The sequence below is a fragment of the Lissotriton helveticus genome, chromosome 3_1, assembly GCF_964261635.1.
Source record: "Lissotriton helveticus chromosome 3_1, aLisHel1.1, whole genome shotgun sequence".
In the NCBI taxonomy this organism is placed as follows: domain Eukaryota; kingdom Metazoa; phylum Chordata; class Amphibia; order Caudata; family Salamandridae; genus Lissotriton; species Lissotriton helveticus.
This window is the reverse complement of record NC_136061.1, coordinates 1,067,129,858-1,067,144,350: the sequence shown is the minus strand read 5'-3', so window position 1 is coordinate 1,067,144,350 and position 14,493 is coordinate 1,067,129,858. Positions and strand designations below refer to the sequence as shown.

Sequence of the window (14,493 nt, the reverse complement as noted above, 5' to 3'; positions counted from 1 at the left end):
AAAATTCTAGATGAGGATGTTTAGTATAAGTTAGGAAACAACATGTATTAGAGTTTTGTTAAAGTCAGGCTCTCAAACTTGTTGCTAAGAAGTATGTACCTAAATGTCCTGCTGAATTTTTGTATAAATTGTTGATTATGCAATTAAAACCTTTTTTAATTTCATACTTTAATAAATACGGCCGGGCGACTAGCGCCCGCCTTCCAAAAAGTAAAGACGTCTCGTGTCCACGTTCCTGGGTATTGGGTGCCGGATTGGGGGGGAGGCGGCAGCTAGTCGCTGACCATGGTGTTTTCACTGTACAATGCTGCAAGCAACAGCAAAGTGAATTAAATTCCAACCACTAGAATGTGATGACAAGAGGCCCAGAAAAATATATATATAAAATTCACAAACACACATACACAAATATACACGTATATGTACTATTTGGTATTAAATATAAAAAAAAAGATCTTCCAATTGTAACTCGGACCTACCTATAACGACAGAGTGGTGAGCGCAGTGCTTAATTAGAGACGGTGATTTCCTGTGCTCGAACCTGCTCTTAATCTTCAAAAGCGAGGAGTTTAAAAGACTACTTAGTGAGCACACGCCCAAGGAACAAAGGACAGGATAACACACCAACTGATCTGAACGCTTGGGGCCTACCAAACATCGTGTGTGTTGTACATAAAGAAGTTCTTGAGTCAGGTATATAACAAGCTGGATTTAATAAAGCTTAGTTCCAAGTTCCAGTTTCAAGTAAAAGAGTTAAGATGACAATAACCCCACCAGGAGTGGCCTCCCTGCCACTCAGCCTGCCTGACATCAACTGCCACTCCACACACCAGCCAGGCACCCAAGATTCTATGATGACATCAGGCATTCCAAGACCCACACCAGCTGAGCAGCAGGGAAGTGACCCAAGCTAAATATAACAGTGTGCCATTTCCCATGCGGGAATTGTAGCATGTGCCACCTCACCAGTAACACAAAAACACTCGCACTGGAACCTGGTAAAGTGTGGACACAACCGGCTCACACAAATTGCAACAGTGCCAACTTAGTATATTTGATTACTTGCCCGTGTGGCTGCCAATATGTATGGCATGACCAGCAGGGAAATTAAACAAAGAATCTGTGAACACCGCAGCACGATCAGGTGTAGGAAAGTAACAAAATTACAGAGCATTTTCTTCGTGCTAACCACACAACCAATGACATGAAGTGGACAATACTGAACAAATCAAAACAGGAGATAAAATCCAACAACACCTGTTTGAAAAGGAGAAACGTTGGATATATATACTGTCCACACATAGAAATGGTCTGAATGAGAATATCCCGTGGAACTCAGTACTACAAAGATAGCCTTCAGACGTGACGACCAGAGCCTCACTAGGGTCTCTGATAAAATCCAAATACGGATTGAAACAATGTGATGAATATGAAATTTGCACAACTATAGGGCTAACCATGAATCCCATCAGGATACTGAATTACGTACATTTTATACATATGGCCTATGAGTTTACCTACAAGCGACATGCATTATCCTTGGCACACTCCTAATACCTTGATCATCTCAGCCCGTGATACTTTCCACCTTGACAAGTATTCCACCGTGACTCAACATGAGCGTTGCATTCACATTTATATGATATCCTAATATTTGTAAGCATCAGCCTGTGCAGAGCTTTTTGCGTAGGGAGTACCATCCCCTAAATCCATTGTTTAGCCCAGACCTTGCAGTGCGCTTAGGGTGATGTCAAAATAGATGTACAGATACCATTGTCAGCCGCAAACCGGTTACAACATTTAGCACTATTCCCTTGAGAGCCTTGCATTACAATCTGAGTGCTCCCTGGAATAGCGTCTCCAGTCAAGATTTGGCCATGTCCCCACTGACGTGGTCGCATGTCACCGTGACCACGTCACTATGCCTTAAGTGATGTACCCGGAAGGAGTCTGATACCGGTCCTGATCAAATAGCGAGGAAATGCACACACGGGGATCCTCAGGTCGCTGTGAAGGGTCCCTATAATAGGGGTGGAAGCGGGCAGCATGGTTTGATGGAGTAAGTATTCTTGGCCCAATGCAGGTGGGCTCCGCTTCCCCACGAACCAATCTTCAGGTATGTGCAATGCGAACGCTGAAATATAATGTCTGGCTTACCTCCAGAGAGTGTGAGTGACTAGAGCCAGCGCCCTGACCCCGGCTTCCATGAGGCACGATACAATTGCGCCTAGAGTAAGCTTTTATTTTCCACTATATTCCTTAAGACAGTCCCTTTTTAAGCGCCAAATAAGCATGCATGCTTTTTTAAACTGGAAACCCTCACTGTAAATGTACGCTCTAATCACTGAATCGAACGCTTTGACACCCACCATAATGAATGTTGCATGTGGGTTGCAACATCAAAAACTGGCCGATTACTATCCAGAGTGAATGTGCGACTGGCAGTTATCATTCACTGTTGTCTTACATTACGTTGGGCACACCGTGCATGATATGCACTAATCACTTTATACAGCATGTGCATTTTAAAATGACCAATACATGTGATCTTAAATGAGAGGCGCACTAACCACCATCTCTGAGCCAAATCACACGCTATTAATTTGAAATGTGTGTGATTGTTCATTTGTCTTTCAGAATTTCCCTTTCAACAATTGATGAGAGGGCTCCATACTGCAAGTACATGGTGTGGTTTCAGAGTGACCATGGGTTGGGTACATCTTAGCGCGTGTATACCACTTGGGTCACACAGCTAGGTCCTGAAGAAAACTTGGTAATATCGCAGACAGGTTGAAACATGTAGACCACTTCCACGTTTTACCACCAGTAAGAAACCGGAGGTCAATCTAACCGAGCACAGTATCTTACACTGTTTTTAACGTTGTCCATTTGCTCCATATTAAAGTACTTTAGTGAGTTAAATATGGTCAATTTTTACTTCACTTGATTCCACTCACTTGCGCCACTGCTGTTAAAAAAACCTGTTCCACTGTAATCAGGTGTTGAAGCACACCCGGATAGCATTCGCTATTCGGGTGGGACCCCAATGATGAACTATGTCACCAACTAAGTTGGTGAGTGAGGGGTCTTCTTAAAAAAAGAGGAATGTACCCCTTTTGTGCACCTCTCTATATACTGCGTGGACTTCGTTTTGTCTTCAGGGTATACTCCTTCATTTGTTTGATATATATACCATAAGGGGACCAGGAGTATTACCTTCAACACCCTTTCTGTCTCCTTTGTTTATTGACATGTTTGAAGTATACCTGCCTGCCAGGAAACACCTGTACTGAGATATTAAATTATAAGATGCACCCGCGGGGAGATAGCTACATATAAGGGGATAGCCTAGGGTGGAAGCAACCCTCCTCCCATACCCTAAGCTAAACATGTGACAGCAGACAACGTTGCCCCCGGCCTCTAACTCCGTTGCCCAGGCCTACCCTGATCCCTTGCCAAGCTCCTTCCCCCAATTACTTGTCCTCGGGGGAGCAGACAATGTTCTCTCTGAATCAGTCTTCCCTACCCACAAACGTATGAGTTTATGGGTATAACCAAACCTGCAAGGCTAACCACACCCTATTCCACCTACTTCCTGTCCCTTGAATGGGATTTGTTACTGCTAATTTTTCTGCATGCATGGCAAATACATCTGCAGTTTTACAGCCATTTAGGCATGGCTGGAATCCTTTTGTGAATTCTCGGAAGGTGTGAATGGAGGTATTTTAAGCCGTAAGCATACATTAACAGCCTAAACGTACGCTTAAGCTGAAAATACATTTGTGACTCAGGCCCAAGGTATTTTTCCAGTCTTCTCATTGCTTTATTGTGCACCATAAATGATTGGCTCCTGGCTAAATTAGGTTTGTCTTCTATCGGGTACATGACAAGTGTTAAGTGTTTGTCCAGAATTGGGGGAAGATCAAACAGCAGTATTTACAACATCCTAGTGAGTAAATATCCGGACATATTCAGACAGCTGGTGCTGATGTTGGGTCATGTCTTCCCAGAATTAAGGGGAGAGTGTAAATCAGTGTAAGCAAGCACTTCTGCTCCAATGTACACACAAATCCATAATAGGTTTATTTTGTTTGCCTATTTGTTACTATGTATCACTCATACACTGACGAGCATCATGGCAGTAAAATATTCAAAAATAGTAAACAGAGAAAGAAAGATGCCTGCTAACTCCATAAACAAGCTAATAAAATATAGCTATTTGCTATTTTAGAGCCTTCCTGTAGGTCATACTTTTCAATTGTTTGTAGAGACAGTGGAAGATTATTCCAAAGATAAGGGGCAAGAATGAGTAAGTACCTTCCTCCTCTATGGGTTATCTTTGCTTTCAGGAAGAATAGGGCGAGGTTCCAGTAACTGAGCAATCACTGGCCTTCTGGAAAACTGGCAGAAAGAGTTCCAGAACATGTTTTGGCAAAAAGTTTGGAGATTTCACTGGTCGTACATTTGCTGAGGGGCCTGTTGAAATTCTACCATAAATATTTTTAATATAACGTATTTAGCCAAGTTGTCACAGAAGTCCTGTCACGAATATTGCTAGAATTCAGGATGAATTGATGAAAGACTCCATGGTGGTAAACAAATGTCTAAGAAAGTAAGTTTTTGGCTGCAAGGGTGTTGTGTGGCAGTAAATTATGTATAATGGAAATAAGCACTTTTTTATAGAGCTTTGATTGGGTGGTGGCTAATCTCACAGCTTTAGTGAGTCACAGAACCATACTCTGTGCAGTTTAATCATGCAAATAATCTTTTATGCAATGGACATTTCTACGAAGAATGGCCTCAGCAGTGAATATGAAATAATTAAATGTACTATTGGGGTCATCAAGGTTTTTAATATATTTGAGCTATTTTGTAAGTTCAGACCTCCTAATGACGTCTAAATTGGCCTTCACCAAAACGAAGAAAGAAGACAAAATGGCCTAGGGGTAAAACGTGAAGGGAAGTGATGTGAATATCCTGAATTGTATCAGATAATTTTCTATTAGTCCTAAAAGAGTGTGGCTATCCATCCTTGTGATGTGATTATAAGCCCTGATTTTGCCTTCTCTGCTTTCAGTGCCCCCTTTGTGTGTAAGTGTTAAGAGAGGCGCGTTCGTAAAATTATACTAGTACAGTGCCCTAGCTGCTGCCTATGGCTGAGACTTCTCTGTCTGTCAGCCTAAGACCTAATGCCTTTCTGGTGTTTTGCAGCATCTTCACATGTATTTTGCTACTTTAATGCAATTCATTATATACTCTATTCGTCTCCATTGATGGTTTTCGCAAGGGTAAAAGTGTTACTCTTATTCGTTGAAATGCCACTCATAATTTTACTGCCATCCTGAAAATGTCACAGATAGTTATCTAAAACTTTGACAGCTATATCTGAATTAAACGTCATTTTGGCCGTAATGTTCTGAATAGTTAAGAAATTGTAACCGAAAGTCAAACGTACACGCTTTAAGGCATAAATGTTCGTTTTTGGGCAATAATACATTACTGTACTTTAAATATTTGTACTATTGATTTTTTTCGCGATACATTTAAAGAAATCGAAAAGGCATATTAAATGAAATAGCGATTGGCTAGTAAATTGCAGCTGCAGTCATATTTAAACTATGGTTCCCGATGTTATTTCACGGCGTTTATTTGCATGTCAATTACTATGCGTGTTTTAGTGTGTAACTAATATGTTTACAGATCGTAAAAAGTTACATAAAATGGCGGCTTTCATTTCGAGTTGTGCGTGAATGTTGCGATAGGCGTTTTTTCACGGCCAATAAGATTGCAGCATTGCATGACGCAACGTAACCCACTAATGAATGCACGTCAAAATTGTATTATGTACGGTAGTGTTCGTGAAAGGAGTTTGCGTGTAGTTGGTGATGCCTCGTTACTAGGTAATGTCAAACGGTAGTCTTGTTTTATAAATGTAGCGGTCTACTTTTCTTCAGTTGTACGTGAATTTTGTAATAGGCGTTTTGCCTAGCCAATAATATTGTAGTATTGCATTACGTAACGCAATGCACCAATTTTTTGCACGTAAAAAATGTATTATGTTACGGCGGTGCTTGTCAAATAACGGAAGAACGTCTTTTCTGGCTGTTGTCTGCTCGTAACACAAATGTAGTGTCCAATATAATAGAGTTTCAAGGAAGTGGTCTTTCAGCAAATAAGTGAGCGCGTTGGTATTTTAGTTTCTCCTATGCAAATTATTACTGTACATATAATTTTAATGTCTACCTATAATTCTAATGCAGTTCTCAATATAAGTATTGTAATTGAACGGAGATACATTTAGAGGTACAAGGAAGGGGCTTCTCACCAAGTAACGGAATAATGTTGTTCGCGGCTACCGTATACCTATAACCCAAATGCAGTCATCAATATAATTTTTTTAGTCAAGCGCAGTTAAAATAAGACGTACAAGAATAGGGTCCTTCAGCAAATAACCCAGTACAAGGAAGGGGCCTTCTAGCAAATAACGGAAAAACGTTGCTTGCGACTGGTATGTACCTATAATCCAAATGCCGTTCCCAATATATTATTCTTACCTAAATACAGTTAAAATCAGACGTACAAGGATGAGGCTTATCAGTAAATAACGGAATGCGTTGGTATCTCAGTTACATGACATAACAAGCAAACAAATCCACCCGGCCCTCACTTACCTACCTCCGGCCACAGAAATGCTGGAACACGCACACCGCAAGTCGGCCTGGAGCGCGCCTCGGAAGAGACGCGGGAGGACAGGAGCGTGACGCGCGTGAACGTGCACGTTGACGTTCCTGCGCGTTCACGGACCTGAGTCGGCTCGTGCCCAGGTTTGGAGCTGCTCGTTCACAGCTCTGACTCCCTTGGCAGGGAGGAAGGCGGCTATAAGTCTCGTTGGCGGCAGAGCTTCGCGCTGCAACGCCAGCCAGACCTAAAAAGGGAAGGGGAGCAATAGGAGGGGTTGGGGGTGGAAAGCAAACCATGCAGTAAAAGAAGATTTGTACTCAAGGATCTTCCCTCTTAAAACCATGACAGACATTTAGGAGATCCGTATGAGGGGCGTGAGGAACCGAGTGAAGGCAAGGAAAACAGATGAGGGAACAAGGGGGCTACCTTTAAAGACAGAGGAAGTCTATGTATTGCTCAAGGAGACTGACTCAGTAAGATAAGAACTGGATCTCAGCCTAGTTGTAAACACAAGAATCCAAATGTAAATGTGTGTATCAAAGGGCAGCGAGTATTTTAAATAACTGTGAACTTAGAAATACATCTTGTGAAGTAAATACAATGATCCAAGCTTCATCGTTTAATATTCTGTACTGATTGCCACAATGTTTAAACCGCTGTGCAGAACAGACAGCCCAGTGAGGTTAACATAGTGTTGATTCCATTCTATGATGTAGAACAATTGAAGCAAAGTTTCTATTATGAAGCCACAACAAGGCAAGCCTTCAGACCCAAGGACTATTGAAAATTTCTGGACAGATATGTATACAAGGCACAGTGTGACCAGCACTACAGTACACAATTTTTACAGCAAAATATCTATAATACAATGTTCCCTCATTACCGATGCCGGGTTGCCATAACATATCAAGACTAACGGCACATTTAATTTTCTGAAAAACAAAATAACTTTGAGATAAAAGAACAGGGTAAGTATGCAAGCTTCAAGGAACATAACAGAAACCCAGGATTTCGTATTTGGCAAATGATGTTGACCCAACATGAAAAACACAAATTATCATACAAGCAATACATGAAAAGGATATGAATGGACCAAAACTTTAATAGCTACTTTTCTAAGAGGATTGAAAGGAGTTAAAATGTACAAGGCAGACGTGGCACTGAATCGGAAGATTGCCTTCCCTCTGTTCAATACTATAAAAGTCTGCAAAGAAACACAAACAAAGTGAAAAGGATCATTTAGAGGTTAACAATTGAATGAGAAGCCAAATATTAAACCCCAAAGTTCTTCAATACCCACCAAATGTATGACCAGATACACAATTTAGGATGGTCTGATGTTCCCTTAGCTTTGCATAATGGTGTCTGTACAAGATGCTGATGTTGCTAGACCAGCACTCGGACTAGCCAGTTTTTAGCTGGATTCATGAACACAGACTAAAATAGAGACTCTTTGTTTTAGCAGAAAGAAACACAAATAATCCAATTGCAACAACCACAGTATGCAGTAGTAAGAGGTCATTGACGTATCTAGAGGAGGACCAGCTGATGCTCCAATCCCAGCTCCATTTGTCAAGCCAAATGGCCCCACTAGCACTGCTGTTCATTAAACTGGAAAGTGACAAAGCAAAATCCAAACACTGCACATTGCCACATACATTAATTTGTCCAAAAACATGTCACTGATTTGATTGATTGCTTGAGGCACTGCACGAGCCTACATGTTCCATTAAAATGTTTAAATATGACTTTGTATATATGAGTATGTATCTACAGCTACACACATTCAATTAAAAAACAAAGGTTAAAGCTTAGTTATAGCTAAGAAAGCATAATGTATTACTTCTATACAAAACCAACTAAATGACGCAAATCTATGAGACTCTAAATTTATAGTTATAACCTACAGTCATAATTTGTGACATGGCCGTAACGTCACATAAGTGGCACACCTCCATACAGTGTTGTCAACTCGCTAGCACCCTAAATTAACTGTAACTCATGCCTTCCTCATGCACCGCTTATAACCTTTGAAATTAGATCACTCGTAGCATGTTAAATACAGCATTCATAACAACACTCTTGAGAACTGTAATGCCATCATTTATGAGAATACCGTACATGGTAGAGGGCAGAGTTATAGCTAATGTAGTGTGGGTAGCAATTTGACAACACTCTATACGGAGGTGCGCCACCTTTAGGACGTGCCTACTGTGAGACAGTTTATAACTATAAGTTATAACTATGACTTTAGAATTTCTAAAGTTTGTGTGGATTAAGTTGGTTTTCTATCGAAATAATGAATTCAGTTTTTTAAACTATAACTAAGCTTTAACCTGTGGTTTTTACATTGAATTTGTATGTATTTTTTTTAAGAAAGTTATTTTTAACAATATAATGTTCTTTATTATAGTATTATCATTATTTTTTTAGGTACCCGCGTACATTTTTAAATGCTAGTTACACCAAATAATTACATTTTATATAAATTATGTTGAAAACAGGAACCAGAGAAATTAATTTTAAACTTTTATGGCAAACAGCACCTAGAAAAAGTAAAGCACCATTGAAAAATAAGAGTTTGCAGTTAACCGGAGCCTAGGCACGGTTTTCTACCAAACATGATGAAGCTGGGTTCAGATGCACCAAGCAGCCGATTTTCCCTTCAGAATTAGGCCGTCATTGTGAGCGACCTGATAAACAGGTCTGATTTTCCCCACCCCAAAATTTACTGACTTTTGTGGTACTAGTAACTCCAAGGGTGGGAAGAAACTGGCCCATTACAAGTTGAACCTTGAGGACCCACTAAGAAATGAAGAAGTACCAGGAGAATCAGCAACCTCAGGTCCAATTCCACCAATAATTATTAATTTAGGTCCAGCTGTCACCCTGGAATTTTGGCTGCATTTGGGTTAAAGTTAAGAGATCTGTGGTGTTTCCACAGATCTCATATTTCCAATAAGGCTAGCAACTGAGGTTACTGGTCCGTCAGAATTAGGAGGCCACTCTTATTGAGGGCCTTAATCTCTGTAATAAAAATGTATATCCTTCAACATGGCAAGGTCAAAGATTGAAGCTGGAGAGGGTCCTTCAAAGATGAGTAGGTCTTAATCAAGCATCAACTAAAGTCACAGATTTTGGTGCTAAAATTTCAGAACAGGACAAACCTGGACTTCATAGCTGCTGAGATCACTTTGTCACTGGAATGTATTTGCAGCCTCACCCTTGACCCAGATTTTGCTTTCAGAACTAGTCACCGTTCTGGTTCAGGACTCGTCTTAAGCCAGTTTTGGCTCAGATAGCCCAAAGTACACTTTTATAAAGTTTGCTTTCCACAATGATTAAAATACAATGGTGGCTATGAGATATTATTGCAAATCTGTATAGAAACAAACATGAAGGGGTAAAGCGATGTATCAATACAATTTGTAACTAGCACGTGCTCACGTGGTATACACACCCCACCATCCAAGGGTGAAGGGATTGTTCCAGGAAATTAGCTCTAGAACAGAAAATGTGCAATTATTACCGTAACACACATCTAAATACAGTCCAAAGAGTATATATATAGTCCAACGATTCTCAGTAACTTAAAGTAATCCACAGTTTTCTTATTATTGAAGTCTTCCAAGCAACCATCTAATCCTTATAACTTAGGTTAAAAGGTACATGCATCTGTCATAGGCAGCCGACACGTGTTTCATTTGCTCAAATTTGTCAAAACTGCAAATAGTGCATATGAATACGTTCTAGCATATTATTGCATCACTCTATGCTCCCAATGTAGCACAGGCTTCCTTCTTTAATGCTATATCAAATAAATTAGGTAATTGGCACAGAATTCTGCTGATTCTGGGAGGGGATTACAATAGCATCCTTGATGTGTCCCTGGATCGCTCTTTTCCTCTGTTGTCCGTCGCACCCACGACAGCTGCCATGAAGGCCTTAGATACATGGGCGGCACAGTGGCATCTAGTGGATGCCTGAGGACACAGGAATCCACATGATAGGGTGTACCCATTCTATTCTAGAGCTCATGGCCTATATGTCCGCCTGGACCAGATAATGGTGTCTGACGATCTCCTACAGGTAGTCACGGAGCGTCATTATCTTGGGCGAACACACTCAGACCATAGTCCTCCCACCTTACAAATTGACTGGAACAGTGGTACACCCCTGATACCAAGGTGGCGCCTACAACCAGACACACTGCTAGATGGGGTGTTTCGTGAGACACTGGGCGCAACCATAGCACAATATTTGGAAGATAATGCAGGCACGGCCTCGTCACCATTGGTGGAATGGATGCTTTTAAGATAGTGACCCAGGGACACTGCCTGGGTATGTAGGCTGGTATGCGAAAACAACTGGAGAAGGACCTCACTGCTGTGGAGAGAAAGATGGCATCACATGAGAGAGGGGCGACTGCGGGCTCACAAAGGCAACTGACGCATAGCTGGGAGGAACTCCCTAAGTTACTGAAAAAGCTTAAGTGCCTGAATTACGCGGCACATTCGGCACACACACATCACTTGGGCAAAAAGGTGGGTAGGCTTTTAGCTTGACTGATCCGACAAGAGGACAACACCTCACCCATTACTTCACTCCACTTGGCACAGCGTGTTGTGTTGCTTCCCCAACAGGCCATACATACACTGAGAGTTTTCGGCCCCTATACTACTTTATAAAAGTCACACATATCGGCTACCACTGAGGACATTCACAGGTATCTGGCAGCAGTTCCCTACCACAGATCACGCCCAAGCAAAGAGGAAATTGGAGGAAATCTGGACAGAGGAAATCTGGACAGTTATACGCTTGTTAGCGTCTGGTAAAACTCCTGGCCCGGATGGATTACCATTATATATTTATAAAGCGTAAGCGGACACTCTAGTGCCCCAATTACTAAAGATATATGATGCTGCAATCGCGGATTCTACCCTTTCTGATTAGCAAAATTAGGTGTTGTTGATCTCTCTCCCTAAACCCATCAGGAAACCGGAAATGCTGCACTCGCATAGACTGCTGGCCTTACTTAATACAGACTATAAGATCCTAGCATCCTTTATAGCGGCACGACTGGCCAAGTTGGTTCAGACTTTAGTGCATGTAGACCAAAATGGGTTTGTTCCCGCTAGAAGCACGGCCCTCAACATCCGGTGACTCTTCAGGGAACAACATTATGCAGCGGAGGTATGCCCCCGCCCCGGCTGCCTGGTCTTGGATTTAGAAAAGGCCTTTGATTCCCTCGAGTGGCCATACTTTTTTGAGGTGCTGCGGGGATAGGGATTAGATGACTCTTTCTTACATATGGTCCGGCTACTATATATGCAGCCATCTGTCAGAGTTCGGACTGGTCCTCTGCTATCGGACAGTATCCAGATACACAGATGCACTAGACAATGCTGCCCTTTATCGCCCCTTCTCTTCTCACTCGCCATGGAGTCACTGGTGGAGGGCCTGTGCAGGGAAAAGACAGACTGGGGCATTGAGTTAGGGGGTAATCTACACTCAGCTTCCCTATATGCTGATAGCTATATTTGAGGGACTTACATGATATCCCCACAACTATCGCGGACACTCTCCGAAGCTTTGCAGAGATCTTGGCCCTCAGGGTAAATTGGACAAAGTCGGGTCTGTACCTCTTTCGGGATGGTGTCCCTGATCCTAATGTTCGTATGAATAACTCCCCTCTTTGCTGGCATCCATCCACATTTCGTTACCTGGGCATCTTTATATTTAGAGACCTCAACGATATTTTGGAGGGTAATCTGAACAGAGCAATATAGGCCATCAGGGCACAGACCCAGTTTTGGAAGGCATTACCGTTGAAAGTAATGGGCAGAATTGCGCTGTCTAAGATGGTGGTTTTACAGACACTGCTATGCTACTTTACCAACCTCCCAGTCTATGACCCAGCCACTATCTTTTGTGAACTGGACAGCCTGATCCGTGATCTCATCTGGATCAAGGGTCGACCTCGGATAGCACTCTGGAAGGTCCATGCTCCCACCAGTAGAGGAGGCCTAGCGTTCCCGAATCTGGAACTATATTACCTGGCAGCGCTGCTGCAGTGGGTAAAGAAGTGTCGTGCAGGCTTCGGGCTGGATGACACGGCCACCACGCAGCCACCATGATCCCAACACCAAATATACCAACTGTTTCACCCCATCGCCCGGCCCCACGCCCATCACAGACCTACCTTGCCCTGGCACACCGTTGTTACAGGAGAAGCCTATACCTTACCAGGAATACGATCCTTTATGCCCCGTCGCTGCCACTTTTAGGAATGCCCAGAGGCAAAGCGGGCATCACCGGTGGGGCGCTGGCGTCCTGGCATGAGGCGTACCTACATACGCTGGGTGACCTTTACTTTGAGGGCATTCTGATACCTTTCGAGGATCTAGCGGAAGACTGTGCTTTGCCCACGGGTCAATTGTATTATATAACTCCATAGCTCACGCGCTCTTGGTAGGATGGGGTGACATTAACACCGAACCAGAGATGGATCTCCTATTGCAATATCTGCATGTTATGGGTCATGGGTCTCATATCGTTCCCTGGTTGGCAGGGGCACTCCTTACACACAGCATGCAGACCCTGACATCTCAATGTACGAATGGGCCAGGATATTAGCCACCCCCACATATATACCACGGAAATTCAGATATAGGCTCATACAAACATATATGTACATAGAGCATATGCCGTCAAACATTATCACAAATTATTTGTTCTGCTTGACGCTCACAAACTGGATCTCCTGTTCCTTACAGAGACCTGGTTTTGCCCTGATTCTATGCCCATTTTACTAGCGGCCCTCCCCTCGCCCTAATATGCTCTCCGCGCTGACCGACCCACGGGGAAAGCGGGTGGTGGCGTTGCCCTGATTGTTCGATCTGAACTTCATTTCCAGCTGCTATCAACCCCTCCCATCACATCGGTCGACTATCTAGTCGTCCGCTCTGCCTCCTTCCTAACGCCTTTGACTTGCTTGCTAATGTATCGTCCCCCTCATCCAATGCCTCATTTTATCCCCGCTGTACAGGAACTATTGGCCACCCTAGCTGTGAACCATTCCTCCGTTCTTGTGCTAGGGGACTTCAACTTTTGGCCTTCAGATCCTGCAGAGGACCATATGTCTAGAGATTTCTCAGAATCTCTTCATAGTCTTAACTTCTTATCTCATGTCCACACCCCTACCCACACTCACGGCCACACCTTGGACCAGGCTTGGTCGCTCAATTGTCCCGTCTCTCCCCCTGTAGTTTCTCCATGTGCCTGGTCCGATCACTCTTTAGTTTCTTTCCTCCTTCACCCCACTCTTGTTAAAAGACCCCCCTTCCTAGGAACACCTGGGCGCGCAATTGGAACCACGTCGACATGGTTTCCCTGTGCTCTTCTCTCTCTGCCTCCAATCCCGTTATTAAAGACCTCTCCTCTTCCGCTCAAGCAGACACTTTCAACAAATGGCTTGCTAGTGGGTGCGACCAAGTTGCCCCTTTGAGACGCGTTGTGGCCAGGCGCCCTAATGACGCGAATAGGTGGTTCAACGCCAAACTTAAAGAGAGGAAGCTTGCAGTTCGGCAGGCAGAGCGGCGCGCCTACTGCCCTACACTCAAACTGAAATACACCTCACTTCTTAATCAATACAAAAAAGCCATTCTCACTGCCAAGACCAATTACTTCTCCCTGAAAATTCTGTCCGCCGAAAACCAACCTAGACAGATTTTTTCAATTGTGCAGGACCTAGCCTTTTCTGACAGAGTCACCCTCAAACCTTCCCCTTCCCAGGCCCTCTGTGACTCACTG

The 14,493-nt window shown here is 43.0% G+C and overlaps 1 protein-coding gene across 1 annotated transcript in view; it reads right to left on the bottom strand.

Moving 5' to 3' along the window:
• The window catches only part of LOC144823272 (sodium channel protein type 2 subunit alpha-like), a 662,530-nt gene that overhangs the window by 397,358 nt on the left and 250,679 nt on the right, over nucleotides 1-14,493 (bottom strand). The window contains exon 5 of the mRNA XM_078681628.1: nucleotides 7,767-7,885. Within this exon, the coding sequence (XP_078537754.1) occupies nucleotides 7,767-7,885 (119 nt within the window). The remainder of the gene's footprint in view (nucleotides 1-7,766; nucleotides 7,886-14,493) is intronic.